The 12,771-nt window shown below is 38.6% G+C and overlaps 1 protein-coding gene across 3 annotated transcripts in view; it reads right to left on the bottom strand.

The window, feature by feature from the left end:
* LOC140231294 (uncharacterized) overlaps nt 1-12,771 on the bottom strand; it is a 66,653-nt gene that overhangs the window by 26,669 nt on the left and 27,213 nt on the right. For all 3 annotated transcript variants that reach the window (XM_072311443.1, XM_072311445.1, XM_072311444.1), the window contains exons 3-4: nt 12,190-12,276; nt 121-234 (exon numbers count right to left, since the gene is read on the bottom strand). In XM_072311443.1, coding sequence (XP_072167544.1) covers nt 121-234; nt 12,190-12,276 — 201 coding nt within the window. The remainder of the gene's footprint in view (nt 1-120; nt 235-12,189; nt 12,277-12,771) is intronic.

Below are 12,771 nucleotides of genomic sequence, written 5' to 3'. Positions count from 1 at the left end.
ACGGCAAGCATACGGACCTGACCACTAGCGACTAAATGTTCACATCTATACATTTATCATAAATTTGAACTAATGGGCCTTTTCACATCTTTCTGGTTTCCATGGAAACTTCGTACTAACCCGACTGCCCTCCTCACTCTCCAGCAGTAGAATGATGGCCTGTTCTGTGTCGTAGTTACTGTCGTGAAGCGCCACCATCACCTCATGCTCTGATCTGTTGGTCAACTCTCGCACCTGTAGAAAGAGAAACACATACAAAAACAAGTGCACAATGTACAATGTTAGTGTAGTGTGATTGAATCGAGATTCTCTGATTAGGATTCTTTGCTTCATGTAACATGACATAGAAACTCATGGGCTTTACAAGATCAAAACTTACATACATCCAAATCATGACCTTCAAAACCACACAACCATAGCATTAATGACACATCCAGTACACATGTAGAAAATATTCCTATAGTTTACAGAATATTAAGTACTATCCCCCTAAAACATGTATCCAGAAATAATCATGAACAACAATGAAAGAGTAGTTTATCCGCATAAACTGTAGAACAGGTGACGGCATAAAAAAAAAGTTTCTTCCACTTGCACTGATGTTCCTTGAACCCGGGGCAAGTGGGGTGAGTTGGTTTGTAGCACCTTGCTTACTCTACAGAATACTTTTCCCTTGAAATATAAGTTAACACTGACGACGAGGAAATATTGATTGGTAGTGTTTGGTTTGGTTGTGCAAAGGCTATAAGTGTTGTAGTTATTCTTTTACAATGGTCGAATTCACAGCTACATCTGTATTCATATGTCTTTACTGTAGTGATTACCACTCAAAATATACACAGACTGTCTGAGAGTGAAGTTTACCAGGTGATTACAAGCCCGAGTGCTGTGGTCACGGGATCTGACAAAATCCACATGAACTTTCAGTATGCCTCATTTTTGCAAACATTTACCTCAACAGAAAAGTGCTTATGCATGTTCAAAATGTCCGTTCTACACTTCCTCTGCACTCTGATTTCCCCCAAAGCGCAACATACAATGTACATTGTAAATCTTTTATGTGTTCCTGGTGGTTGCAAAAACATCCCTAGAAAGGTTTTCCATTCTTTATTCTCCCACAAAAACTTGGCTAAGCTTAAGTTACAACTAGCTTGGGTGCAACAATGCAAATGTTCCACTTTCAGGCAAGTGTAACATAATGAGGACCGAGAGGGAAGGAGAAGGCTCGTGTAATTGCTATTTTCAGGCTGTAGGTGTCAGGAAATCTCAGCTTGAAGAGATGGTAGTTTTGGTTGAGATGAGGATTCAGATTTCCAGCTTTCTGGGGGACAGAATTAGAAACTACTTATGAAATATGAAAGAGCACACAATTCTGAGAGGAATCCAAAGTTTATTTCATGAAAATTGTTTTTGAAATGGCTAAAATATGCAACAACAAGAAGGTCTAATAAAAGGTGGGACCCACCCTCTTATTGGGACTACTTATTTTTACTTCTTTTTTAATACCAGCAGCATTTCAAGACCTATTTTTATCATATAAACTTTGAATTCCTCTTAGAATTGTATGCTCTCTTTAAAGGGAAGATAAACCCCAAGAACAATGTGGATTGAGTGAAAGCAGCAACATTAGTAAAACAAATCAGTGAAAGTTTGAAGAAAATCGGACAATCGATGCAACAGTTATGAATTTTTAAAGTTTTGGTGTTGGAACCGCTGGATGAGGAGACTACTAGAGGTTATGACGTATGAGTGGACTACAATATCAAGAAAATATAAAGAAAATACTACAAAAATCCATTTTTCATGAAAATTACAAATTCCATCAACTTGATATTGACATATGTTAAGGGTAGCAATTATTCCCCCTGCTTTCTGAAAGCGGTTGGTCCACTGCTCTTTCATAATTCTAGAAAAGTGAATTTTTGTTGAATATCCTTTATATTTTCTTTGTATTGTTGTCCACTCATACGTCATATCCTCTAGTAGTCTCCTCATCCAGCGGTTCCAACACCAAAACTTTAAAAATTCATAACTTTTGCATCGATTGTCTGATTTTTCTCAAACTTTCACTGATTTGCTCTACTAATGTTGCTGCTTTCACTCAATCCACATTGCTCTTTGGGTTTACCTTCCCTTTAATATTTCATAAGTGGTTTCTAATCATCTTGCATTAAAGTTAAAATCTGAATTCCATTCTCAATCACATCTATATCATCCCTTTAAGTGATGAGGAAAGTGAGCTAGTGAATTCAGCACAATAACATGGTTTATGAAAACTTACATTGCACACCGTACATTTATCACAATTCTCTTACACTTTACATTGGCCCTCTTAAAAACAGTTAGAACTTTTATTGATGTTGTCTTCATTACAGTATACAGTGTATACCTATTTGTGTAAACAAGAGCTCATTACAGTCTACTAACTGTACTTCTCTTACAGTGATCAGCCCCTGCACAGTAACAGCCCACAGGTTATGTATTCACAACTCCTTATCATTCATCAGGATTACCCACTGTGAAAAGGTGGATTGAATGTCATTATGTTTGGGTAATGTCCTGCACATTTACACTTTGAAAATCCTCTGTTGTAACCATACCCTGTCTAAGCACTTATTTCTACAGCAATACACACTGATGAATGTGTGTGTGTGTGGGGGGGGGGGGGGGGGGATTGTGCTGGCATAGTGCAAGTTCATGAATACTGTAAACACTGCAGCAAACTGTCTGCTTCTGATTTGGAACATGTCATACAAACTTCCTGAAACACAACAATAGAAGCAGACACTGTGTCCTGTGGCTTTGCTTTAATGGATAAATAAATGTGCACTGTGGGGCACACATCTTTCAGGCAACTATGTACAGGGAACAATTTTGTAACAATATGGCAATATCTACATGTAAACATTTGCACGGAAGGTTCTTTTCTTTGAGGACTGGCAAAATGTATCTGATGTCTGTAGCAATGGCTGTGCCATATCACGTATCTGACAGTATGACAAAACACCGGATATAGTCTTCTACAAACTTGCATGATCATATGACAACTGCTCCTCTGTTGCTTCCAGGCCAAAATGCTGATTTATATGTACTGTTCATTGAAACTTGATTGAAGTTGCAGTGTATAAGCACACCTTGTTTATGGAGCCAGCATTTAAGTTGATCCTCTGAACAAATTCAGTGGTGGGTAAATCCTCAAAAAGAAAGGCAGGAATCAAATAGCTATTATGTAATTGCCTACCTTCAAAACATATGATGGACATCACATAAAAATCAGCGCTCATGGTAAGGTACACTATACAATATGGCACATTAATCCTCACAGCTGGTACTTATCAATTTTTTACGTTTTGACTGTTTACAGAATACACAAGGCAACTGTAATCCCTCAAAGCACCACTATGATGTTCACAAGGTAAACTATGGGACATCATACTGTTACATCTAGAAGTTACCAGCTTAACAAAACAAAAACTGTGTTTCTACATGCAAGTCTGATATTTCAAGGGAAGTAAACAACTGACAGCTATAACATGTTAATATCCTTTTTAAAGAAATATGAAGGGGTGGGGTGAGAAAGTGAGGAAGGAGGAAGAAAAAAAAAAGTGGAAATAACAATGTTGTATAACCATCCAGGTAAGCACGGACTGGCAGTTGTCCAAAAAAAGACCTCGAAACACACTTATTTACAGTACATGTCAATGACAATGATGAACATTGGTAGCCTGCTCAGACATGTATGCCTCTGTCATCTAAGTAGAAAAAAGATGTCTGTAAAGCCAGGATTGAAGTTGCCATAGCATTATACCCAGTCCAGAAATACCCACTAGACATGGTCTATGCTTGGTTACAATGTTCTGATTTTTTTCCTTTAACATCTACTTTTAGTATACAAGGAGAAAGTAAAATTATGTTTGTTTTTTCATGGGTATGGTTCAAGAATAAAATGGTAACAAAATCTGCAGCAAGCTTCCAAGAAAATGAGTTTGGTATTCCCACTGAATAACATGCTGCTGATAACACCAGTGACACTAAAACACAAACACACACACACACACACACACACACACACACACACACACACACACACACACACACATAAAAAAAGACACCGTATACAAAAACATGGTACACACATTCTAATACTCAGTTCAGGATTACATGGAATTCTAATGTTGCTTCTGTTACACTTTCGAAACCTTAAAAGCCAACAATATCAGGTTAGTGTGTTCTTTTGTGCAAAAACAAAAACAAAAACAAAAACAAAAAAAACAAAAACAAAAACAAAAAACAAAAAACAAAAACAAAAACAAAAAAGTTTGGACATTATATGGCACATGAAGATTTCATGAGGCGTGTCTTCATCAGCCCGAAGTTCAAACTAGCGGGACATTTTGCGGTCTTAGAAAATAGCCCGATAGAGCGAATGTGCGTCTTCATCAGCTCGAACAGCCTACTTCGGGAAATTAGTCCGAAAATTGACGCATGCGCACTTTGCATCATTACTCTGCCTAGCTCGCTGTTCGAAAGTGGATTTCCCGCTCAAAATCTCCTACAACACCGTATGTACGATACTACTACAACCAGGGAGATGAGCAGTACAGCAAATTCTCTCCAAAGGGATATCAATAACGCTACTCTTCTGTCTAGTGACACATCTTATATGAAATGAACGAATTGCAATGTTTAAACAAATCCAAAATACACACAATCTGCAAGAATCTTTAGCTAAGGTAGAGTGGACCAGATGAAGAAGTTTACAAAAAAAAAAACAGCCAGCACGCACGGAATCACCTCCCTGGTTTTAAAGATGTCAACAACAGTAGGCCTAGTACACACATGTGATCCTTGAATACGCCAAGTGTATGCCCTATACACAATCACTACAGCTTGTACATGCGCTTTCAATAGCCAGCTGGCTAACCAGAAGCGTGGAGGGATCGAGAAAATTTCGGGCTGATGGAGACGCACCCGAAATAGCGCGCTATTTCACGAATTAGCGCTCTAGTTCACGAACTAGACCAAGATTTCGGGGGAAATTTTCCCGATCAAATAGCGCGCTATTTGCGTCTTCACTACACGGATAGCGCGCTATCTTGACATCGGACTAGTTTGGTAACCGCAAGATAGCGCGCTATTTTGAAACTTCGGGCTGATGAAGACACGCCTATGGAATGCAGGATCCAGCAGGTTATCTTTTTTTGTGACTCTCAAGATGCATACCTATCAGCATGGAACATACTTGTACAGTGGTAATGGTACACAACTGTTGCACTTTATGTACGGTTTTACAGAACTTCACAAAAGCTCTTGCCTGCTTGAGCCGGCGAGTTGAACTTGACCAAACTTACTGGCATAAATGAGAAGTTGACATGTCTGAAAAGCGTGGTCTTTACAAGTGCATATTCCATACTTTGTATGACACATGTGCTTCAATGAATCACAATGCTGTCATCAGAGTGAGTCAGTGTATATTTTACCTGCAATTACATCAGAGGATACCATTTTATATACCGTACATGTACAATGTACAGTGTACACTAATAACAAGGATGACTATCATCCCCGACCCATCCACTCTACAGAGTCCAAACTCATCCTAATTCCCATGACATTGGGATGTGCATTAAATTCCTGCTCAGCGTACAGGGTAGGCCTAATGTACCTCTTGAATAATCATTGTAGTCTTACAATTGTACGCTGTGTGTACATGTATGAATAGACACTGACAAGAATCCCCCCTCCGTCTGTATGGGCAGAGAACATGTATATTGCTCACTGAGAGGGGATTTCCCTCTTCAAGTACTGTGCTCCTTGTCTGACCTATAACTTTTATAAGCAGCATCCTGCCCTGCATATTGCACTGCCAGAATCAATCCTGCATTCTGACCCTGAGAGGTTGTTTTGGACAAGTTTACAGCAACAAAACAACACAGAAGTAGCATTCAAGTGTTTGGGTCTTCTGATTTTTTTTTAGTTGCCTTTTTTTTGGGGGGGGGGGGGTGTTTATTTTTTTTATAACATGCATTACTCTACAGAAATTGCTCTGCTCTTTTTTTTGTTGTCTATGAAAGAAAAAGTGAAACATTCTACAAAGAATTTTTGACTCTAATGCACTATCCCTCTTTAAACAAACCCAGTACAAATTTGTGATTTTAACAGCTTTGGTAAACTCAAATCATTCACACTGTCTTGAACTGCACACAAGTAGAACCTTGAGTGACATCTGGGGAAAGAAGTTGTAAAGAAGGTATAAATCATCATCACATGGTGTCATACTGGCACCATATATTTCATATCTTGATCATGTGACATGATGTAATTCTCTTTGCTGTGAGTAGCAATCAAATTCCACTCCAATAACTTTATTTAATAGGATCTACATGTATATATAGAACAGGTGTTTGATGGACTTCTGCACTTCCTATAGAAAAAAAAAAAAATCTTAGAGGGGTAAAGCTACTACGAAGTACTGTAATTCAAAAAGATTAAAAACTGGAACTTTCTTCTGAACAATAATGGTACAGTAGTTATTGCTACAAGTCCATGTGACTCTATTTTAAATCACTCGCTGACACAAGAATAGCTTCCATTTCCCACAAAAAAGGAGGACTGTCTAGCCTGTGATCAAGTCTTACTTGACATCAGCTTTCTACACTTGCTGATACTGCAGTCACCGTGTGAATACTATGTACCGGTATGTAAAATAAATATGCCCTCCCCCCTTTAAAAAAAGTCCTTTGCATCCCTGATAGGACTGCATTGCAAATCAAATCAAAACTCTTAAATCATTGTATGATACTATTAGAAATTGTGAATTCGGTTCTCCTCAGACTTTCTTATATGCAGCATATCACATATGCACCAATGCATAAATACATTGTAGCAACATGGCCACTGAACCAAATGAGCCTATTTGCTTTGTGCAAAGCCATCCCCAATATGCATTCCTGTCATGTAATACACCCACGGCATATATTCTTGGCACGCTTATTAGCGCGAGTGGCCGCGTCTCATTACCCTGCCAAATAGAATTTCTGACCAGCCCCTGACACATCATCCGTCGTGTTTCCCTTCCACGTTCGCCGTCTGTGGAGGCATGCTTTGCACGGCGACAGTTACAAAACAAACAGTGCCCCCATCTCCCAGCCAGGCCCTGTGTCATACCTCCCTGATTCACCCTACTGACTCAACCCTGGACGATCAGGGGTCACCGCCAGGTGAGGACTACCGCTCCTTGCACCAGGCTGCATTCTCGCAACTGATCATCTCCTCCACAGACCCCCTGCGGATGCTGGCGACACCAGCACATCACTGCAGCACAGTAGAGATGTGCTGTAGATGGCTGATGAAATCTACGCTTAGCATCAGTACTTTGATATTCTCCTCGATTCCTTGAATATCATGCATGCAGGTCTTCTGTGAACAATATCGACTGCGTCGGAGATGAGGCAGAAGCTTTCACACTCAACCTTGTGCTCAAGAAGTTTGTTCTGATCTCCATGCAATGCACAATAGAATCTCCAGAGAATAAAAGTACACCAATTTTCAGAACCTCACTCTCAAACAGACAAGCTCACACTGGTATGAACCGCAGATGGGGTCATGCAATTACAGGCCATTAAGCTACATTGTATCTCAGGGTTTAGGCAAGAACCTTAAAGTGGGGCTGATGTGAGCATTCAACACCTTGCAGAATGGGCTAGGCTCTGATATCAAAGAGTAGTGTTAATGGGGGAAGAGGGGGGGGGGGGAGATCAGGTGATACATAATTATGCAATTGACAACATGACACAAATTCTGTGTGACTAGGTGTTATGTCCTGGCATAATCATGTTCATTACTTGCACAATAATCCAACCACTCACAGTAAGATGAAGGGTTATCACACTTGGTTTTATGGCTTAGTGCTAGCAACTAATACTTACTAGTTCTTTCCATTAGTGGTAGTATACATATCACATGTATCTGTCAGCCATTTTCTAACAATTCTAATAGTGCTGGCACTTTTGTTTCTTCTGTGCCCATGTATATACTAAAAATACTTATATGTAAGACAAAAATTAGCATATTTTACCTCAGAGATATAACTAGGTTTGTTTAAAATTTTTTTTTACAACTGTTGTTCAGCTATCACACATGCACACATTTAAATCCTGCTGCATCTCCACCCCCACCCCTCCCCATATATCTGGTTGTATTCACAGTCTACATTACAGTCATATCTTTCCACAAGCTTTTAAAGCAAAGGCTATATCACTGATAAAAGGTGTTTTTGCATAGGTTTGAATGGTGAATATGAAGAAGACTGCTGACGCAATACCAAATATGGGTATTGCCATGCTCTTTGTTTTCTCTTTAAATGCTAGCTTGCTAATCCTAAATTCCTGGCCAAGAGAATCGGGACAGTATATAACCACATGGCTTGATTCATGTTGTATTCATAGCAAGTGTGATGTTACATGCAACATATTCTGTATCATGCTAGTTTAGAAACCTACTGTTGAAATGTCAGGGGTAAAAATACACTTGGATTGTTGAGGAGAAGAGCGAGATGTCAATTTCACTAATTGCTTTCAACCTTTTCGTGCCACGCAGTGAGCCAGAACTCTACACCAGAAATTGGTTCTTGTCAAATTGCTCTGATGAGGACATTATCAATACAAAGCACAGTATTCCCCCTGTCATGGCAACTAGTTTGCCTAGCTATCACTCCATGTATTGTACTGTTCAGCTTTGTTGTTGTTGTTTTTTTTTTCTCTGTATCAAAAAGAGTTTGCAATCCACGACTCTCTGTAGAATTTGTCATGATGTGAAAATTCACTAATGGCACCACGTCTCGTCTCAAAGGCAAAGCATCCCTTCAAAAAATGACAAACACAAACAATATGACCTCTTCTACAGTTTAGGGTTAATGAGTATGAAGAACCAATATAGTATGACATAAGGTTTTTAAAACCTATTTCAGCGAGTCATTTTTCCCCTTAAAACTGTAAGTGTTTTCATATTTTTCATCGTGTCCACATCCCTAGCATACCTCTTTTTACATTTAAGAGAAAATGTGTATTTTTCCAAGGTCTTAACAGATTTATGGTTATTTGATGGAATGATGCTATTGATCTGCAGGTGGCAAATATTTTCAGGTTTATTCCTAAATAAATGGTTATGGGGCAATGTACGATTTGTACACAGATATTGCACTACAGCAAGTGGTGAGGGTATGCCAAGCTTGTATGGCATACAAAAAAAAAAAAAAAAAAAAATCTTACCACTAGTACAAATGTGTACATGGCATGTGAAATCAAATGTTTGACCAGTCGAGACCCTGGGTCATTTACAGGTCATGCATACTTGTCTTGCACATCCTACACCTCAAGTTTCCGTTCATACTGTCGCAGAACTGTTGCACAGGCCTGGAATACACTTGTTCACATCCCATACCATGTCGCAATACGCTGCCAAAAGACTACATCACGCTGCAACAATGCAGGGGTATTCATTTCCAACACACATTCAGGGCGAGGTGTGAGTGTTTTATAAATGCAGAAAGAAGAATGGATGCCGTTGGAGCAAAGTGTAAGCTCTGCCATTCAGAAGTGATCTGGCTATTTACCCCTCAATGCATGGGAAAGGTATGCAGCATGGCGCAACCCCTTGCCATTGTTTGTGACATTTGTGCAACTTGTAAAGAATCCGGGAACTCTTTATAATATTTCACAAAATCTCCTGCAAGTGTTGATACATGTATGTAATTTGTCAAGACCAGGGCTACCATGTGAGTCTGTCTAAAATATTTCACCTACAGCTGTACTGCCATTCTTGCAAACAACATGAATGGATGAGAAATAAAATTGGTTCTTTTGGTCTGCAAGTGGACTCATGGTGATTTCTTTCCTTCAAATACCTCATGCTAATAAAAAGAATTAAAAGTCACAACAGTATGAGAGATGAAAAATAATCATGCACAGCTTAATGACATATGAATACAAACTGTTAAAGATGTTGAGTTTAACATCATGCACACTAGAATCCCATTCTTGAATGTTACACGATATGCATTGTAAGCACAAAACCCCTTGTGACATTTAAAATCAACGGACTACATTTTATGATACAGGAGAGGATGTTAGGCTTGTTTACAAGTATTCAACTCACATCATCACCTAATTCTGTCTTGAGTATAATCGCTGCAATGCCATGTTTACAACAATGATTCCTCGGATTATTCCATGAATTCATATCAAAGTTGAGAAGGATGCAAATGCAGTTTAAATGACCTATTGGGCCTTATACAGCATGATTGAATACCTCATATTAGATGACATTTTCATGGCTTTGAAAAGGAATTGCATCATCATTAACTTCAGCAAGTTACTTTAAACTCACACAAATGTTTAGAGACTTTACATTCTTCTTGGCAATCAACATCTCAGCAGGAACATTTCTCTATTCTCTGCCCGATCAGGGACAGGCAAAACTAACCCACTTAAACTTAACTTTGTATCATTTCATATAACTAGTTGTGCCAACTTTTTAAAACTTTTTTTTTTTTTTTTTTTTGGGGGGGGGGGGGTTACATTTACCTTAACATACAATTATTTACACTGTATTCAAGCATTCTACTAAAATCAGATTTGCATGTTTGTTTTACCATACAAATACTAATGCATTATAATATTATCACAAAACTACAAAATGCTAATATGGCATAATTGGCATTGCTGACATCAATGTTTTGTAGCACATGTCTGTGTAGTGTCCATCTGATATCATGGAAGTCGGGGGGGGGGGGGGGGGGGGGGTTACCCTACATAGATGATAGAGTGTCTACCTCCTGTAAACATGTAATCACAATATAACATTTTCTCATATTGGATGATACTGAATCACTTGTTGCTTTGCCAAGGGCAGCAAAATAACGGATGCCAAATCCACTTGAGAAGCAACCAACAAAATCTGTTAATCTATATGGCATCAACATCTCGCTCTCAATCATCTGTATGAACATTCTTAAATACAGTTGATGCAGTCTTTGAGATGAAACACAATTCTGACAACTACAAAAAAGTCATGCATGCCTCCAAATTCACACAACGCCGACAGCGTAAGCATGCACTCCCTTTGTTTTTGCAACGTAATATGATATGATCAAATACTCTTGTGGAGCTGTTTTGACAGCAATTTATTACTCACGATGCATCAAAGTTGTCGAGCCTAGACATTTATGATGAAAGAAAAGAGTTATCTTTCCCAGAACTACGGCTATTGTGAAATGAAACATACATGATGAATTGCATTAAGTTGGGATTTGGGACAGAAAGACAGTCACAGTACTGATGAAAATTCATGAATTCAATTGAATCCAGAAAAAAAAATATGCAGAATGAGAGTTATTGGTTGACATGATATCTAGACTGACTTCACCACATTTTTTGTTTGGGTCAATAAACTTCTTTGTTTGGGTCAATAAACTTCCCTGTTTGGGTTAACAAACTTCTGTTTGGGGGCAAATAAATCATTTACATTTCCACATAACAAGCCTGAATATGGAGTGTTTTTCCATTTTGACTGCAGAAACTAATAGTAAAGGCACCTCAAAATGGTTTCCTGTTGAGCTGACGAATGTCACATTTAATTTATTTTTTATTCATTTTTTTTCTTTACCTTTTGGTTAACCTCAAAGAAATACTGCCAAGACTTCAATGGATATCCTGGATACTATGACTTTGAACATCCTGCTACAAGGTGTACACCCTACTGAAGTATGTATACAATGTATCTTTGCTAGCATTTGTGTTTGTATGTTTCGAGGTACGTGTGAACAAGCAACAACAACACAAGGAGATGACCATGACAATGATGTCACATTTACACATTCACATCAACTGCACGATTGTCCGAAGGCACAATATTGTCAAACCAGAAATGTTCACACGTAATTTTAATTTTGCGGATTCTGTGAGAGCCAAGACTTGCAAAATGAAAATGCACGCCAAAGTTTTTGTTTACTCCACATGCATTGAATGCCAGTGGAAATTTGTGAAAAATTCACACCGCGAAAAAGGCCGCCAGCTCCCAATTTGTGAAAATTTCATGCCGTGAGAATATGTTGCTTTATAGTAGATGCAGAGCTGCAACCTCTTTGCTGTGGAGCATGCTAGGCATAGGTACACACAATGAGGAACTCACCTGTTCTACCTTCTCTGTCATCACGTCATTGTCTACTGTGTTAGGGTCGGCAATGATCTGGGCAATTCGCATCTGCTCTTGGGTTGCCTGCAAGAGGTGATTACAAACCTTTTAGACTTCTATGACAAGTTAAAGCTACTTTTTTAAAAGAAAATAATGACCCTATCAGAGTGAGCTGTAAGCAACAGTTTGGAGCTCTTGAAGTTCCCGAGTGTCTAAGCAAGCAATGATACAATCGTTAAAGGAAACCAAAACCCAAAGAGAAATGTGGATTGAGTGAAAGCAGCAACATTAGTAGAAAACATCAATGAAAGTAAATTGATACAAAAGCTGTGAATATTAACAGTTTTGGTGTTGGAACCGCTAGATTAGGAGACTACTACAGGTTATGACGTCATGTGTGGACAACAATATAAAGAAAATATAAAGGGAATTCCACAGAAATTCATTTTTCATGAAAATTACACATTCCATCAACTTGATACTGACATATGTTAGGGGTAGCAACTATTCCCCCTGCTTTCTGAAAGCGGTTAGTCAAGTGCTCATCATTATGCTAGAAAAGTGAATTTTTATGGAATT

This window comes from Diadema setosum, chromosome 7 (assembly GCF_964275005.1).
Source record: "Diadema setosum chromosome 7, eeDiaSeto1, whole genome shotgun sequence".
Taxonomy (NCBI): Eukaryota; Metazoa; Echinodermata; class Echinoidea; order Diadematoida; family Diadematidae; genus Diadema; species Diadema setosum.
This window is presented reverse-complemented; position numbering and strand designations above follow the sequence as displayed.